Source organism: Pleurodeles waltl, chromosome 2_1 (genome assembly GCF_031143425.1).
Source record: "Pleurodeles waltl isolate 20211129_DDA chromosome 2_1, aPleWal1.hap1.20221129, whole genome shotgun sequence".
Lineage (NCBI taxonomy): Eukaryota > Metazoa > Chordata > Amphibia > Caudata > Salamandridae > Pleurodeles > Pleurodeles waltl.
Genome location: NC_090438.1, coordinates 457,052,904 through 457,070,856, shown reverse-complemented (window position 1 = coordinate 457,070,856; position 17,953 = coordinate 457,052,904). Strand labels below are relative to the sequence as shown.

General features: G+C 46.0%; 1 protein-coding gene across 2 annotated transcripts in view; it reads left to right on the top strand.

The window, feature by feature from the left end:
• Nucleotides 1-17,953, top strand: part of TRMT12 (tRNA methyltransferase 12 homolog) — a 200,304-nt gene that overhangs the window by 27,334 nt on the left and 155,017 nt on the right. For both annotated transcript variants that reach the window (XM_069213269.1, XM_069213260.1), the window contains one exon: nucleotides 5,233-5,401. In XM_069213269.1, coding sequence (XP_069069370.1) covers nucleotides 5,233-5,401 — 169 coding nt within the window. The remainder of the gene's footprint in view (nucleotides 1-5,232; nucleotides 5,402-17,953) is intronic.

The following is a 17,953-nucleotide window of genomic DNA, read 5'->3' as shown; positions in this document are numbered from 1 at the left end:
TAAATTGAACAGAAATATAACATGCAAACAAGGGGAAAATTCCTAATAATCTCATGGATCTTGCAAGTAAAGAACCATCAGCCTAATATGCCATGTATTGCTGTTGCATGACCAAATTAGTTGGATGAAAGTAAAATATGCTAAAAACTGTTTTCTAATATGCAAAAAACATAATTTTCTAGTAGTTACATGAGCCTTGCAAGTAGTAGCACCAGCCTAGTATTCCATGTACCATGGGTACATAGTTAAACTAGTAGAAGGCCCAATTACTAAGAAGATTTTACATGTACCCACCATAACTACCTGGGGAAAGTGCTCACAATGAGACATGCATACGAGTAAACAATATCTTACTACTTCTGTCATTCCCTTAAAGTGTTAACAGTACACCAAACTCAGATTTCTTTTGTAGACATAGAGAAGTGCACAGTATTGCAGGTATAATGTAACAGTCTTACAGGTAATTCATATGAGAGAGGTCCTGTTCTATAGTTTGTTGAGGCCACTATGGAGAGTGTCTGTTTTCAGGATCCATTTCAGTTTCTCTTTGGTAAGACTCGCTATGAGGTCACCTCCATGTTCTATCATTTTTAGTGCATCGTAATCTGCCATTGCATGTCATTTACGCTGTGGCCCAATGTTTCAAAATGTTCCACCAAAGGTGCCTGTGCCACTTTGCATCTCAGTCGACTTCTGTGCTGGCATATTCTAATTCTCACTTTCTGTGTTGTTTGCCCCACATAAACAAGGCTACAGGGGCAGAAAATCGCTTAGATTACTTTTTCAGTGTTGCAGCTGGTGAAGTGTGAGAGTCGTTTATTTCATTTTCATATACAAATTCCTTTGTGCCAATTGTGAACTCTCCCACACTGCAATTACTGTATTTTCTGTGGCCCAACAAAGGGGTGATGCCTCACATCTCATGTGAAGTGCAAGTTGTCCTGGAAGAGGGTAGGCAGGTTCTCACTAGATGGTCTTTGATGTTCTTATTTTCGTGGAATGCAAAAATGGGGCATTCAGTGGTTAAATCACCTGCATTAAGAACATTAAAATGGTATGAAATGGCTTTCTTAACTTGGTTAGAAATGTTTGAAAAAGTGGTCACGCACACCATGTTGCCAGATTCGTCACTTATTCTAGGAATCAACAATGACTCCCTTGGGCTTTACCACACTCTCTTTATGGATCTAGTAATCAGTTTGCACAGGTATCCTCTTACTAGCAATTTAGTTTTTAGAGTTTCTGCTTCCCTGAGGAAATCTAGTTTGAAAAACAGTTTATTTTAATCCCGAGAAATTGGGAGTGTGGAAGGGAATCACAAAGTGCCCTGGGATGGTGACTGGCATAGGCTAGAAGAGTGTTGCTTTCTGTTGGCTTCCTGTATAGTATTGTATATAATGTACCATTGGGTGTTCTGATCATTAGGTCTAGGAAAGGTAGGTCCTCTCTGCTGTATTGAAAAGTGAATTTGAAGACTTGACAATTACTGTTAAGCCAGGCCACAAATGAGGTGAGAGCAGTCGTACTTCCTCTCCAGATAAGGAAAATGTTGTCAATATATCTCTTCCAGGTCACTCTATTGTTGTGAAATGGATTAGTGTCTGTCAGGATGGTAGCAGTCTCCAAATTATCCATTAACCATATAGCAAATTTAGGGGCATAAACTGTGCCCAGAGATGTTTCTTTGATCTGCTGGTAGAAAAGACCATTGAATTGGAAGAACTTTCTTGTGAGGGTCAAATGCAGAAGCGCAACAATGAAATTAGGAACTGTGTGAGGCCATGTGAGCTACTCAAAGGTTTGGCGAAGTGCCTCTATCCCCTCTGCCTGAGGGATATTCATATACAGGGATTCTATGTCCAGTGTGCAGAGAAGGCATGTATTAAAATCAACAGTAATGTTTTTAATTTAGCTAATCAAGTGCATGCTGTCCCTAACGTAACATTGTGTAGTAGGCACAAAGTCCTTGATGAAGAAATCAATATAGCGGCCGATGGGTTCCAAAATTGAACCGCACCCGGAGATGATTGGTCTATCTGGTGGGCTAGTATTTTGATGTGAAAAATGGAATGCAAACTGGACTCTTTGCACAAACATGGGAAAGTAAATCTTCAATTGGTCTGCCCTAGGACTGTATCCAGCCTTCTTTCCATCATGATTGGCCTGAACTTTTGTCTTTGACCTGTTCCAGCACGACAGTATAGCCACAGTGGGCGCTTTCAATTAGTCAATCAGGGTTCTTATAGAGCGGGACTACTCACCAGGTCTTAAAGTCCTTCCTGAATTGCGGCAGAGATGGTGATTGCCTGAGATGCAGAGGCAAGGAGCTCTAGATCTTCGAAGCGAGGTAGCCGAAGGATTTTCCTCCAGCTGTGGTCTTGCGGATCTGTGGGATGGTGGCCAGGGCCAGTGGGCGGAGCGGAGGTGTCTGATGGGAGTGTAGAAGGAGAGGTGGTGGTTGAGGAATACAGGACTGGCGTTGTGGAGGACTTTGTAGGCATGGGTGAGAAGCTTGATGGTAATTCTTTTTTTTTTATAGGTAGCCAGTGGAGGTTTCTCAAGTGGTCGGTGCTGTGACTGCAGCTTGGGATGTTCAGGATGAGTTTGGCTGAGGCGTTTTGGATCTTCTGCAGATTCTGTAGGAGTTTCTGGGTGATGCTGGCGTAGAGTGCATTGCCATAGTTGAGTCTGCTGCAGACGAGCGCATGGGTGACCATTTTCCTGGATTCGGTGGGGATCTACTTGAAGATCTTTCGAAGCAGGCAGAGCCTATAAAAGCAGGAGCATGAAATGGCATTGAATTGGTGGTTCATTGAGAGTGAGGAGTCCAGGATGATGCTGAGGTTTTGTGCGTGGTGCGAGAGTGTTGGGGGGGGAGTTTCCGAGCACTGCGCGCTACCAGGAGTCATCCCAGGTGGAGGTGGTGGAGCCCAGGATGAGGACTTCGGTCTTGTCTGAGTTAAGCTTGAGGCAGCTGTCCTTCATCCAGGTGGTGACTTCCTTCATCCCATTGTTGAAGTTATTCTTGGCGGTTGTGGGCTCATCTGTGAGGGAGAGAATCAGCTGGGTGTTGGCGTACGAGATAATGTTGGATCCATGGCTTTTGAGAATGGCTGCAAGCAGGACCATGTAGATGTTGAAGAGGGTGGGACTCATGGAAGATCCCTGAGGCACTCCGCAGCTGATCTCTGTGGGTTCTGAGTTGAACGGTGGAAGTCTAACTCACTGTGTTCGGTGGGTGAGAAAGGAGCGGATCCATTCTAGGGCTTTGTCGCGATTACCAGCGTCATGGAGTCTTGAGCAGAGGGTGTGGTGGGAGACCGTGTCACAGGTGGCGGAGAGGTTCAAGAGGATAATGGCAGGGAGAGCGGTCTTGGTGCTGTGGCTGCTTCTGAAGCCTGCTTAGGAGAGGATGTGGTTCATTTAGATGAACTTGGAGAGTTGGGTGTTGATCGCTTTCTCAATGACTTGGGTGTGGTGGCGTACGGTAGGTTTGGTGGGCGGTCCAGTGTAGCTCGGAGGTGTGGCTGACAGCGATGTTGTTGCTTGCGGAGACAATGGGGTCCTGCTGATTGGGTTAGAGTTGTGACCAGTTCTTTGAGTCCGATGGTGGTTAGGTTCTCCAGTAGGGAAGAGGTGTTGTGGTCACCAAGGTTGCCCAGGTGGTAGTTGAGGTCGCCGAGGAGGATGTAGTCCTTTGAGGAGAGAGCGTGGTGAGCGATGAAGTAGACTATGGCTTCGCTGTAGGGCGGGGCAGGGTCCGGAAAGGTCTGTAGATGAGTGTGCTACAGAGGGTGGTGTTCAGGTTGGTCTGGATCTGGAAGTGTTCTTTGTCATGTGAAGGGTTGTCGGAGCTAGTTGTGAAGCAGAGGGTGTTTTTTGTCCAATGCCTCCTCTCAATTGGTTGATGAGGTCCTTGTGGATGATTTTGTAGCCCTCTGGGATGGCGGTTGCGATATCCGGGGTTGAGGTGGAGTTCAACCAGGTTTCCGTAAAGAAGGTGATGTTGGGGGAGATGGAGTGAAGCAGGTCCCTGATTTCCATGGCGTGTCTTTTGGGGGAGCGGGTGTTGAGTAGGATGCATCTGAAGTGGTTGGGTCTGGTTCTTGAAGGTTGTGCTGTTGGTGGATCTGGTGTGCAGCGAGAGGAGAAGGCACAGTTACAGCAGGCCAACAGGCCTAGGGTGTTCTTCAGACATGCAAAGGGGCAGGCGGTGAGCCATCCGGGGTTAAGTACATGGACGGTGCTGGAGCTCTACTGTTGGATGGTCTGGAGCCAGTGTTCATGGCGCTGGCATTTTCAAATTATATAATGCGCCTCGTCTCTGTGTAACGCAGCAGAGACAATCACCGGCACACTAGGGCTATCCACTTACTCTGAGGCTTTGCAAAACAGGGACAAAAAACATAAAATGTTCCACGGTTTCAGTGAAGGACAAACATGTAGGACAGAAAGGTTATATATTGCTCGTCTGCCACCTAATCTTGAGTTCATTCACTGGGAGAATTCCAAATCTCAAATGGAAAAACATGCATGAGAGAAAGGTAAGAAAGAAAAAACAAGGATGATAGAAATATGGGTAAAAAGAATGGAGAAAAAAGTACAGGAGTAGTTAGGGCGACAGAAAAGAAGGAAGCATGAAAGGAAGGAAGACAAAAAGGGCAAATGTTAGGATCGAACCGTCAAAGAATGGGTAGATGTAAGGGTTGAAAGGTGGATAGCAGAGTGAAAGGGAGAATGCATAGAAGGACGGTAGATGTAGAGTAAATAGGTAGAGAGAAGACAAAGGGATGAATGAATTTACTGATGGGTCAATGGTTAAAAGGATGAATGTATATTTGAAATGATGGATGGATGCAAAAACAGTATGGATTGGGCACTAAATAGGAGAAAAAGATGAAAGGATGTTCAGATAGATGGATGAATAAATGGAAGGAGCAGGAGGAATGGAAGAAAGGAACATTTCCAAGGAGGGACGGGTTGCTCACTTTGCATGCTGGGTGTGATTAGAGATATATCCTAAGTAAGGCGTGTTTTTGATTTCTTGAAACTCCCTTGATTATGAGGCCGGTGAAGTGGCTTGGTCAAGGAGAGTCTTTGAATTTTTTTTATATAAGATACCCTTTAAGCAATCGCTCTCTCACTGTAGTCTTTTAATAGATAAAGTTAGACAATAGTGGCATGTTTAAAGACTGCCAAGTTCTAAAAACTATTCTCTCTTTCCCTCTGCAGGGAGTATTTGGATAGATGTGGGGTCCTGGCGAGCAATTACAGGGTGCAGAAACAGCCAGATGGTATGGTGGCTGTGCCTGTGCTGGAAGAGAAACTGACTGAGTCAATCTTGCTGGAGCTCCAAGAAAGCGTGGCTCCTGGAAGTACTTGTGCTGTGATACAGATTAAGGTATTGAGCATAATATACTCTAATATTTATTTAGTTCTTACTATTCCTCTGTGGGGCATTGAGTGCTTACTTGCACGGGTAATATAGTAAACAGGTAAGGTGTTTTTTTTTTGGAAGGGTGCTATCCTTGTTTTGAATTTATGTAGGAAGTGTGTCTATATCGTTCGAGGTGACCACTGATAAGCACTTATTGTGTCATGGAACACAGTGCTTAGCATTGTTATAAATCAGGTGTGAGAGATAGACACCCATTTGTTGGTTAGCACTATGCTGGCAGCTTTGATCAGCTGTGCAAGTCAGTCTATGGCATCCTTGTATTTTTAAACTACCTTGATGGTTAAAGTGTAGTGTTACCCATTCAGAGGTCTTGTGGACCTGAGCAGGCATTTGGGGGTGGGGTGGCACAGATCTGCCAGAGTAGACTGCACTATAAATGTTCTTTCTGTGAATATCATTAGATGATGTCAAGGAGGCATGTTGACCTAAACAGGCATGGGAGGGAGCGGTGGGGTCAGTAATCTGTCAGGATAGACTGCATTACAGTCATCCTTTCTGTGACTGTCAGCAGTTGGTTACATTCCACTCTTGTCCAAATGGTGGGTGCAGTGGTTACATTCATGGGTACTGGATTAATGATGAGGCCTGTAGCGGGTCTGCCCATTATAGATACAAGAGAGCAATGTGACATAGTGTATTCCCGTGCAACCAGCATTAGTTTATAAATGTAGTGATTTACAGGTTGAGCCTTCAAAATCAGCATGTTATGTTGGTACGATGTGGTGTTTAGCCTAGTATCACACAGCAAGCACTAGAACTATTATTGTGCTGTGCAACAGAGGAGAACGCTACTACTCAGTCCTCAATTACAGGTGCCTTCTCAAATTGTACCTTCTGTGTAAACACCTGTTTGTGCAGTGGTCACAACTACAAATGGTGTAATAAACCTTGCACATCCAAATTTTTCTCTCCTGTACATTTCAGTGGGTCAAATCTACTGAAATGTAACAGGAAAGATACTGAGACATGACATACTGTGCTAGGCTCATTATATTATTCTTTTTGTGGCACCCAGAATTGCAGAAATAACCACACTGTTCTTCATGCCTTATCAGTGTTGTCAAAAGTGTGTCTCTGAATGGTTTGCTCATGTGTTGCCCTTCCACATCAGCATCTTCTTCGGTTCACATTTGCTTCATTGCATATAGTGTGGATTGTCAACACCTAGGTAGGTGGTCTGCATTATATCCAGCTGAATTGATGTAATACCTAAAGTTAGCAAAGGATCTTTTCTGAGACCCTACAAATATGCAACAAAATATAAGTATACAACCACTCTGTATCATGGATTTTTTTTATAGCATGTTCTAATCCTTTTATTTGTGTTCAAGTGTCTTGTTAGACCTGACATCCTAGGTACAGTATTCCCTTAAACGTTTTGCCTTCGACCCTGGTTTTGCGAAGTTTGTTTTAGTTGCCATTAGGACACTGAACACTTGGCCTGTGCGACCCAGTGATAAGTGCCTATGCTTTCTCCCTAAAACATAGTAACATTGGCCTACACCTAGCTGACACCTTTAGTGGACTTACAGGCACCTAGTGGATGGTACTACAAATACCCAAAGCCTGTAAATTAAGTGCTAGTAGTGGGCTGCAGCATTCACTGTGCCACCTACTAGAATAGCCATTTAAACATGTCTCAGGCCTGTCATTGCAGCCTGTAGTGCAGTTGTGAACTGCCATTTCGACCTGGCAAAATAAACCATTTGCCAGACCTGTCATCCTTCTTAAAACTTTTAAGTCATCCATAAAGTAGGTCCTAAAGGCTTATGGGGCAGGGTGCATGGGATTTAAAAAATTGGACATGTGTGTGTGCGTTTTACGTGTCCTGGTAGGGAAACACTCTTAAAGTCATTTTTCACTGTTATAAGGCAAATTCTTCCACAGGCTAACACTGGGTTACCTACCTTATTACAGTTAATAAGTGTTAACTACAGTTTAGGACCAGACAAAGAAATGCTGTTTGCACTCAAATTCATTGTAATTTTAACTCCTCTTTAATGGTAAAGTCAGAGTTTTAGTTACTAGTCTGAAAATGCCACTTTTAAGAAGTTAAAAGAACAGATGGTGGACAAAATGCTGAACAACACAAACATTCATCCCCATTCACAAAGATCTGAGTTTAATCCATCTTTTTTTTGCTCACCATGCCACACCAGTTTGGACCCAGCCATATGCTAATCAGTCTTGACCCTCCTCCCTGTGGGAACAGTCCAGCTCAAACTGCCAGGCCCTCCCCAGACCACAAACAAGCATCCTAGGACCGGTTTTGAGGTATCACCTCTCATCAGCCAGGGCAGCTTGAATCCAGTGGTGCAGTGAGCACAGGACCCACGTCTGTGCATACCCTTCCTACTTCGGGCAAGAAAAGCAAAACAGAATAGATTATGGAACGAATGCTGAACAATGCACACATTCACCCCTACGCACAAAGATCTGGGTTTAATCCAGTGTTTTTTTTAACACCACCCCACCCTAGTTTGCACCTAGCCATATGCAAATCAATTCTGACCTTGCTCCCCTTCGGGCCAAACTGCCAGGCCCTCGCTGGACTGGAAACAAGCATCCTGGGACTGGTTTTGGAGTATCACCCCTCATCAGCCAGGCTAACTTGAATCCAGTGGTGCAGTGAGCACAGGACCCATGTCTGGATATACCCTTCCCACTTAGAGCAACAAAGACAAAAAGAACAGATCATGGACGGAATGCTGAGAAATGCAAACATTCACCCCAAGTCACAAAGATCTGGGTTTAATCCATCGTTGTTTTGCCCACCATGTCACCCCAGTTTGGACCCAGCCATATGCCAATCAGTCTTGACCCTGCTCTCAATGGGAACAGTCCAGATGAACTGCCAGGCCACGACCACCCTGGAACAGAAATAAGCATCCTGGGACTGGTTTAGGGGTATCACCCCTCATCAGCCATGCTAGCTTGAATCCAGTGGCACAGTGAGCACTGGACCCACATCTGGGCATACCCTTCCTACTTAGGATAATAAAACCAAAAAGATCAGATGATGGACGGAATGCTAAACAATGCAAACATTCACCCCAAGTCACAAAGATCTGGGTTTAAGCCATCATTTTTTTGTCCACCATGTCACCCCAGTTTGGACCCAGCCACCTCCTAATCAGTCTTGACCCTACTCCCCATGGAAAGGGTCCAGCCCAAACTGCCAGGCCAGGTCCTCCCTGGACCAGAAATAAGTATCCTGGACCTGCCTCAGGGTATCACCCCTCATCAGCCAGGCTAGCTTGAATCCAGTGACAAAGTGAGCACAGGACTCACATCGGGGCATCCCCTTCCCACTTAGGGCGACATAAGCAAAAAGAACAGATAATGGATGGAGTGCTGAACAATTGAAACATTAACCCTCAGTCGCAAAGATCTGGGTTGAATCCATCTTTTTTTGCCCACTGCGCAACCCCAGCTTGGACTCAGCCATATGCCAATCAGTCTGAGCCCTGCTCCCCATGGGACCAGTCCACCTCAAACTGCCTGACCAATTTCTCCCTGGACCAGAAACAAGCATCCTGGGACTGGTTTTGGAGTATCCCCCTTCGTCAGCCAGGCTAGTTTGAATCCTGTGGCGTAGTGAACACAGGAAACAAACTAGGGTGGCGTGGTGGGCAAAATAATGATGGATTAAACCCAGATGTGGGATGAATGTTTGCATTGTTCAGCATTCCATCCATCATCTTTTCTTTTTACTTTTAGAAAGTTGCCTTTTTTGCTGTCTAAACCAAATGTTCCTTTCTGCCAGTTTCCAGGGTCACATGACTGTGGATGTGTCTCCTGTGGTGTTTTGTGTATTCCTTTCAGACATAGAAAAAAAAGGATCTTGGTTGTGAGGCAGGGTGTTTCTGTCCTGAGCAGGCTATCCTGGGTTGTGGTACTCTGCGTTTCTGAGACTGCAAGCATAGCCTAAGAGCTTGTCCATCCCTTTTTGATTGCTGAAGGCTGCATGCCCTTCCACTGACAAATACACCTCACACATAGGCCTGCTTGTCGTCTATTACCCTAGACAGGGGGGGGAGGTTAGACAAAGGGGGCATCCCTACCTCACAGGCTGTCACAGAGGATAAAAGTGTTATTTTCAGAGCCCCTCATCAAAACACTCCTGTACCTGTGGAAGATTCAGAAGAAGGACTACCATGAAGTCTGAAGAAGCTTAAGGAATGCAACCAGCTTCCAGAGGCCTCCTTCAGATGACCAGCATCAACTGGACCTGCCAGAGCCCTGCTGCTGGCCTGCTGGAGTGAGTCCTGCTCCTCAAGATGTGCCTTCCAGGATCTGGACCCTTGGTTGGCATCAGAGTGTAATCCTTCTGAAGAAATGGTAAAGATGCAAAGGCTTTGAGCCCCGTGCGATCGAGAAGTGACCTCTTTGCACCAAGAACTGACTGTCCGCAATCACTGCCAGCATTAAGCTCCAGCTGAAACTGCTCTTCGCGCTAACAGCGAGCGTCTGTGATAACTGGCAACGCAAACTTGCAGTGAGACCCACTGTTCACGCAAACAGCCTGTGTCAAGTGCCAACGCAGATCTCCAGGGACAACTAGCTCTTGGTGCTACAGCATTGACCATCTGTGATTCCCGACCTGCTTCTCCTACACACATCCCTCCTCGTGGCCCTGCCATAGCGAGCAGCACTAAGCACACAGAGTTCAGAAGGTACCTCATTGCATTGTAAGATTGATAGTATTGATGTAATTCAATGTATTTTGAAGTAGATACTGAAAAGATACCTGCCAAGCAGAGGCAAATTGAGGCGTAGATTGCTGGCTGAGTGTCGGGTGACTCCTTCCCAATTGCTTTCCGGACAGAGTACTGCTTTACCATTTTGCATGTGCTTATTTTACTTTTGTGTTATGCTTGGAAATAAAACCTTCTTAACTGTTTGTGAAATTGTGAGTCTCTCATAAGTCTGTAACCTTGTCTCAGCGCTTTCACATTTCTCTCCTACACCTCATATTGCAGATCCCCCCTTCCTTCGTGGCTCACTCACCAGTCAGCTAGCTTCTTTAGTAGAACACAGCGCTGAATTTGCCATTCTGATAGCATCACTAATGTAATTCAGTATAGAAAAAGGTAGGCCCTCATTGCGACCAGCGGTCTTGAAAATAGACCGCTGAAGCCACCGGCGCCACAATACCATTAGTGCTGCCGGTATTGGTGGCATCCTATTTTGACATTTCCGCTGGCCCAGCGGAAAAGTCACATCAGCGTTGAAGCCGGCTCATGGTAGAGCCGGCGGCAATGTTGATGTGCAGCGGGTGCAGCAGCACCCGTCGCACAATTGTCCAGTAGGGCTGTGCCTGGGGGAGCCTGCACTAACCATGCCAAGTGCATGGGCAGTGGAGGGGCCCCCAGGGGCACCCTGAGTCCCCCTTACCACCAGCCTTTCCATGGCGGTGTTTACCACTGGCGGTTGGGGATTATGACCGCCTGGCGGTATAGTGGAGGGGCGGTATGGCCGTGGCTAATGCACCACCGTCATAATACACTGCCGGAACACCGCCAGCCTGTTGGCGGTGTTACCGCCAGTGTTCCGCCAGCCGCCAGGGTCGTAATAACTCCCATAGTCCCCTCTACTGGAGAGTATAGCTCTTCTAATATCTTCCTCATTGGCCTGTTGTCCTTCCTCCTCTCAATAATATTTTGTTTTCATTCAGTTAGAACCAGAATCCACTTTCCTTATCTCTACGAGCTGGCTGTGCATTACAGATCTGACGCACCGCCTTATTTGTTAGACCTGTCAGCCTTGGGAGGTGGGGGGGGGTCCTCCCCCCCCCAAATATTTTGCCTACTTGCCACCAGTTTGTTTGTATTTTTGCTCTGTTGGCCTTAGGACTCTGTGCACTTTACCACTGCTAACCAGTGCTAAAGTGCAAATGCTTACTCCCCTAAAAATGGTTTGATTGGCATATACCTGATTGGCATATTTAATTTACATGTAAGTCCCTTGTAGAGTGGTATTCCATATACCCAGGGCCTTTAAATTAAATGCTATCAGTAGGCCTGGAGCAAATTTTGTGCCACCCACTTAAGTGGCACCTTAAAACCTGTCCCAGGCCTGCCATTGCAGCCTGAAGACATTTTCCTACTGCCATGTAGACTTAGCATTTAGAACCCCTTGCCAAGCCTTGAACTATCCTTTTATTACATATAAGTCACCCCTAAAGTAGGCACTAAGTAGCCCATAGGGCAGAGTGCTGTATAATTACAAGGTAGGGCATGTACTTTTAATAAGTTGTAATTCCTAAACCAGAGGTGGTAGATATGCCATATTTGGTACCTATGAACTTGTAATGATACATCCTCTTAAATGGTAAAGACAGATTTATCACCACAAGTTTGATAATGCCACTTTTAAAACGTTGGCATTTTCCTGCCCTTAGCGTTCTGTGCCTGTAAACTGCCTTAGGTCACATGACTGGGTGTAACTGACAGTTGGGGGGGCGGTGCTAGGTACAGCCCCACTTGCAACTGAATAGGCTGGGCTTTGTCACTACTCAATAGGCTTAACAGCCCTTTATTGTCAGAGCAGCCAGCTAGGAGCCAGGGCAGGGGAGGCGAGAAATTCTTGGAACTTCAGAGAACCCATCTGGATACTTCTCCCAACTTTTAGGAGCTGGGCACCCGGGTATAAAAAGAGTGCTCTCAGACCTGCTCCTCAGTTCACTACTGGACCTGTGGAAGGACTCTGTGGACTGCCTGCTGCTGTGACCTGCTGTGCACTCCGCCAGACTGCTGCTGTACCTGGAAGCACTGCTTTGCTGCCTGGAGCATGTTTGGGACCTTCAGATACGAGCCCTGCTGCAAAGCACTGCTTCACCACCTACACCCAGGACTCCAGAAGTGACTCCAAGGGCTAGTTCAGCTAACCTCCTGTTTTGAGCCACAGGAACATCAGAAGCAACCACTATCTTAAACCTGCACCTAGACCCAGCCTGAGTGAGTCTTGCACCCCTAAGAGGTCTCCCTCTATTCCTGGACCCTTGGTCCCAGTGCTAAAGGTACCCAGGTGGCCGTTTTCTGAAACAGAGGCTTGCTATTTTAAAAATTCAGAGCACTGGTTCTACTAATTGGATTTTCATGGTTTTGGTGTCAAATAATTAAAAAAAAAATCTGTTTTTCGAAATTCGTTTGGGACTTTTATTGTGTTGTGTTTTCCTCTGCTGCTGTTTGTGCACTGCATAAATACTTAACACATTGTCTATAAGTTTAGCCTGACTGCTTTTTGTGCCTAGCTACCCAGGGTTAAGCACAGGTTAATTTGGTGACTTTTTGTAGTTCACCCTGCAAGGGATTGTGGCTGTTGCCTGACCAGGGTTTACACCCTAGCTGACCAACAAACCAGTTTCTCACAACTTTCAATTGCAGCAATTATTATACTCAAATCCAGAAACAGAGCCTCGCACACTGGTAAATAAAGCCCTGCCAGATTCTCCATAGCTTCTTCCTTTATACCAAAGAATTCTCTGTAAGACCGGCTTTGCATATGTGGTAATATATTTGTTTTATCCTGGTTTGGTGTCTGGAGTCCTCTGTCGAATGTGGTGTAAATGAGTGGACTGTGTGCCCAGAGTTGCATCCAGTTGGACAGGGTAGCTGGAGAGAGAGAATGCAAGCTCCTGGTGGTGCATGTTCATGCTAAAGTTTCTGTAACTTATAACTATAATAAAGACTTTTTATACTGCTTCCTGCTATAGAGTTATTTTATGCTGGTGCTAAGGTATCTCTAATGCGTGACAACAGATGTCCTTGCAGGGTGTTTGTTCGTGGCTATTGGTGCACAAAGAATAATCTCACTATGGAACTCAAGTATGTGGAGCTCTGGAGATGTCTTGTACATAAAGACTCAAGTATCGGAATGAAGTAAGATATCCAGACAAAGAATGATGTTTGCTTGGTGTGCCAAGGTTCTTGTTGCAATCTGCCTTCTGGGATAAAAAGCAGCCTCCCGAAGCTGAGAAAAGGCATACTGGAGGTGACGAAGCTGTCAGTGAACAAGAAGTTCTGCCTTCTTGGGGCAACAGAGACTGCACACTGCACACTGCACATAAAACAGCAATGAAGAGGCAATACGAAGCATTCTGAGAGCTAGAGGAAGCTTGCTGGGAATAACAGTGAACCTTGGTTCCTCTGCTGAGGTATTTACTGCGTGTAAGCGTCGTGTGGCTCCACAGGAAGGCAGTATGAACTGAGTGATTGCTTTGTGTGTACATTTATGTGTGGATATCATTTTATTTGTGTCACTGTTGGTGTGTGTATGTTGTTGTACTTGGGTTCCGGGAAGTGTTGCGCGTTGAAAGGAATGTGCAATATCCTATTTACTCATTGGTTGTGGCGTTACCTTTGTATTGTGTGTGAATTAGCGAGAGACGGAGGGAGGAGGAGGCGGTGTACTCTGTTTGAAGTTAGTTATATGTAACCCGTGGTTACAATAATGTGCTTCTTTAACACTACTTCATACTGCAGGTACTTTGTTACAGTATTTTAGGAGCTTCCCACAACCAGCCTATTTTCTTGCAAAAACGCCTACACCTATGAATTCCTTCATGTCAAACAGATAGTGCTGAAACAGCCAATTCTCTCTTATTGTCTTTCTGGATATGCTTAATTCCCTATTACATGCAACACTACAGCCTGGTATGCTCTCAGGAACTGTATATACATGCAGCTGCGAGCCATCACTAAAAGCTCTACTTGTGTCACAGCATAACCCAGAGCCCATCTTAGAGCAGAGCAAACACCTAACTAGCTACAGTTAAATATTTTGTTGCTTGCATACCAAAAACTACAATATAAGGCATTCAAAGTAGTCTAAAACCACAATATACATATTTAACAACATCCACCGAAGTAAACAGTGCAATGAACCAGGTTTAGTGTAACCACCACACCTTAAGAAGTAATAAAAATGAATTAAAAAAATTAATGCTAGTAAAATTCAGTGGGTTCATTATAATTTTATGGCAACCTTCTCTCAACTTGCTCTCCATGACAGAAACTAAAGAAGGTCAATCACGGCTTAGATGACATGAGAAAAGGGCTCTCTGATAATTCAATTGGTTGTTGCCACAATGTGCTTCATATTTTAGGAATATGGGGCCAGGTGTAGCAAAGGGATTTACCCATTCTATGTCTATGGGAAAATGTGTTGGTACATATGGCCCATGATGATTTAAATAAATATCCCTTTGAAATATAGTATCATGTGCCTCAACTGATCTCTCTTCTACAGCCCATGAGCATTAACTGGGGAGCTTCTGTATGATATAAAAAAAAATAAAACAGAAAGATAAGTAATGAATTGAAAGGAAAAAATTGAAATGAAAGGACTTGCCCACCAGTCCTGGCATTGAAGCACACTTAATTTCAGGTGGATGTGTATATGATCAAAAAACATGCCTTCACTCATAGGGCAATAGAGCCAACGTCTGAGGTGGCTGACCCTTTGTCCCATGCTGAATATTATCATGAATGCAAGCGGAGTTCTTCAGCCACTGGCTCTATTGCCATGTGAGTGGCAGCATTTTCCCCACCTCATATTTTTCTATTTTGTATTTCCAAGATATCTATAAATATGTGTGTGTGTGTGTGTGTGTATATGTATATGTATATGTATATATATATATATATATATATATATATATATATGTTGGATGTGTGGTTGCAGATACACATGTGCATATCTCGCCATCTAGTGTTGGGCTTGGAGTGTTACAAGTTGTTTTTCTTCTAAGAAATCTTTTTTTGAGTCACGGGATCCAGGGACTCTTCCTCTCGGTGATAGTGCGCATAGGCATCGACTCCATTGTTAGATTGTTTTCTCTCCGACGTCGGGTTTGGACCTGTTCCTTCTTGCTCCGGGACTTTCGATTCGGAAACTCTATAATAGCTGTAACTTTTTTCATACCATCGGTATTACTTCACACGCAGGTTCTTCTGCGCTCGATCCAATAGTACCGTCGGGATGAAAGAAACACCCTTTTTTGCGCTTGTAGAAAAGTACCATCTTGCTTGGCATGTTACCCCCATTTTTCACTGTATGTATGTTGTTTTAGCCCTTGTGTCACTGGGATCCTGCTAGGCAGGACCCCAGTGCTCATAGTATGTGCCCTGTATGTGTTCCCTGTGTGGTGCCTAACTGTATCACTGAGGCTCTGCTAACCAGAACCTCAGTGTTTATGCTCTCTCTGCTTTCTAAATTTGTCACTGCAGGCTAGTGACTAAATTTACCAATTCTCATTGGCACACTGGTATACCCATATAATTCCCTTGTATATGGTACTTCGGTACCCAGGGTATTGGGGTTCCAGGAGATCCCTATGGGCTGCAGCATTTCTTTTGCCACCCATAGGTAGCTAAGGCATAACGTCCATGTTATTTCACAGCCATTTTTCACTGCACATAAGTAACTTATAAGTCACCTATATGTTTACCCTTCACCTGGTGAAGGTTGGGTGCCAAGTTACTTAGTGTGTGGGCACCCTGGCACTAGCCAAGGTGCCCCCACATTGTTCAGGGCAAATTCCCCGGACTTTGTGAGTGCGGGGACACTATTACACGCATGCACTATACATAGGTCTCTACCTATGTATAGCGTCACAATGGTAACTGCAAACATGGCCATGTAACATGTCTAAGATCATGGAATTGTCACCCCAATACCATTCTGGTGTTGGGGGGACAATTCCATGATCCCCCGGTTCTCTAGCACAGGACCCGGGTACTGCCAAACTCCTTTTCCGGAGTTTCCACTGCAGCTGCTGCCGCTGCCAACCCCTCAGACAGGATTCTGCCCTCCTGGGGTCTAGGCAGCCCTGGCCCAGGAAGGCAGAACACAGGATTTCCTCTGAGAGAGGGTGTTACATCCTCTCCCTTTGGAAATAGGTGTGAAGGGCTGGGGAGGAGTAGCCTCCCCCAGCCTCTGGAAATGCTTTGATGGGCACAGATGGTGCCCATCTCTGCATAAGCCAGTCTACACCGGTTCAGGGATTCCCCAGCCCTGCTCTGGCGCGAAACTGGACAAAGGAAAGGGGAGTGACCACTCCCCTGACCAGTACCTCCCAGGGGAGGTGCCCAGAGCTCCTCCAGTGTGTCCCAGACCTCTGCCATCTTGGATTCAGAGGTGTTGGGGGCACACTCGACTGCTCTGAGTGGCCAGTGCCAGCAGGTGATGTCAGAGACCCCCTCTGATAGGCTCTTACCTTTCTTGGTAGCCAATCCTCCTTTCTTGGTAGCCAAACCTCCTTTTCTGGCTATTTAGGGTCTCTCTTCTGGGAAATTCTTCAGATAACGAATGCAAGAGCTCACCAGAGTTCCTCTGCACTTCCCTCTTCAACTTCTGCCAAGGATCGACCGCTGATTGCTCCAGGACACCTGCAAAACCGCAACAAAGTAGCACGACGACTACCAGCAACATTGTAGCGCCTCATCCTGCCGGCTTTCTCGACTGTTTCCTGGTGGTGCATGCTCTGAGGGCTGTCTGCCTTCACCCTGCACTGGAAGCCAAGAAATAATCTCCCGTGGGTCAACGGAATCTTCCCCCTGCTAACGCAGGCACCAAAAGACTGCATCACCGGTCCTCTGGGTCCCCTCTCATCCTGACGAACACAGGAACTCTATCCAAGTGACTCCCACAGTCCAGTGACTCTTCAGTCCAAGTTTGGTGGAGGTAAGTCCTTGCCTCCCCACGCTAGACTGCAAACCTGTGTACTGCGTGATTTGCAGCTGCTCCGGCTTCTGTGCACTTCTCCAAGGATTCCTTTGTGCACAGCCTAGCCTGGGTCCCCAGCACTCCGTTCTGCAGTACTCAACCCTCTGAATTGGACTCCGACGTCGTGGGACCCTCCTTTGTGACTCTGCGTGGACTCCGGTTCACAAATCTTCTAAGTGCCTGCTCCTGTACTTCTGCGGGTGCTGCTTGCTTCTGTGGGGGGCTCTCTGAGTTGCTGAGCGCCCCCTCTGTCTCCTCCCCCAAGAGGCGACACCCTGGTCCTTCCTGATCCCCAGCAGCACCCAAAAACCTCTACCGCGACCCTTGCAGCTATCAAGGTTTGTTTACGGTATTTCCGCGTGGGAACACTTCTGCAACCTTCAGCCATGGGACATCTTCCATCCAAGGGAGAAGTTCCTAGCTCTCTTCGTTGTTGCAGAATCCTAAGCTTCTTCCATCTGGAGGCAGCTTTCTTGCACCTTCATCCGGGGTTTCATGGGCTCCTGCCCCCCCGGACACTATCGCGACTCTTGGACTTGGTCCCCTTGCCTTGCAGGTCCTCAGGTCCAGGAATCCGTCTTCAGTGCTTTGCTGATGTTTGTGGTTCTAGCAGAATCCCCCTATCACGACTATTGTGTCCTATTGGGGTAGTAGGTGTACTTTACTCCTACTTTTCAGGGTCTTGGGGTGGGGTATCTTGGACACCCTGACTGTTTTCTTACAGTCCCAGCGACCCTCTACAAGCTCCCATAGGTCTGGGGTCCA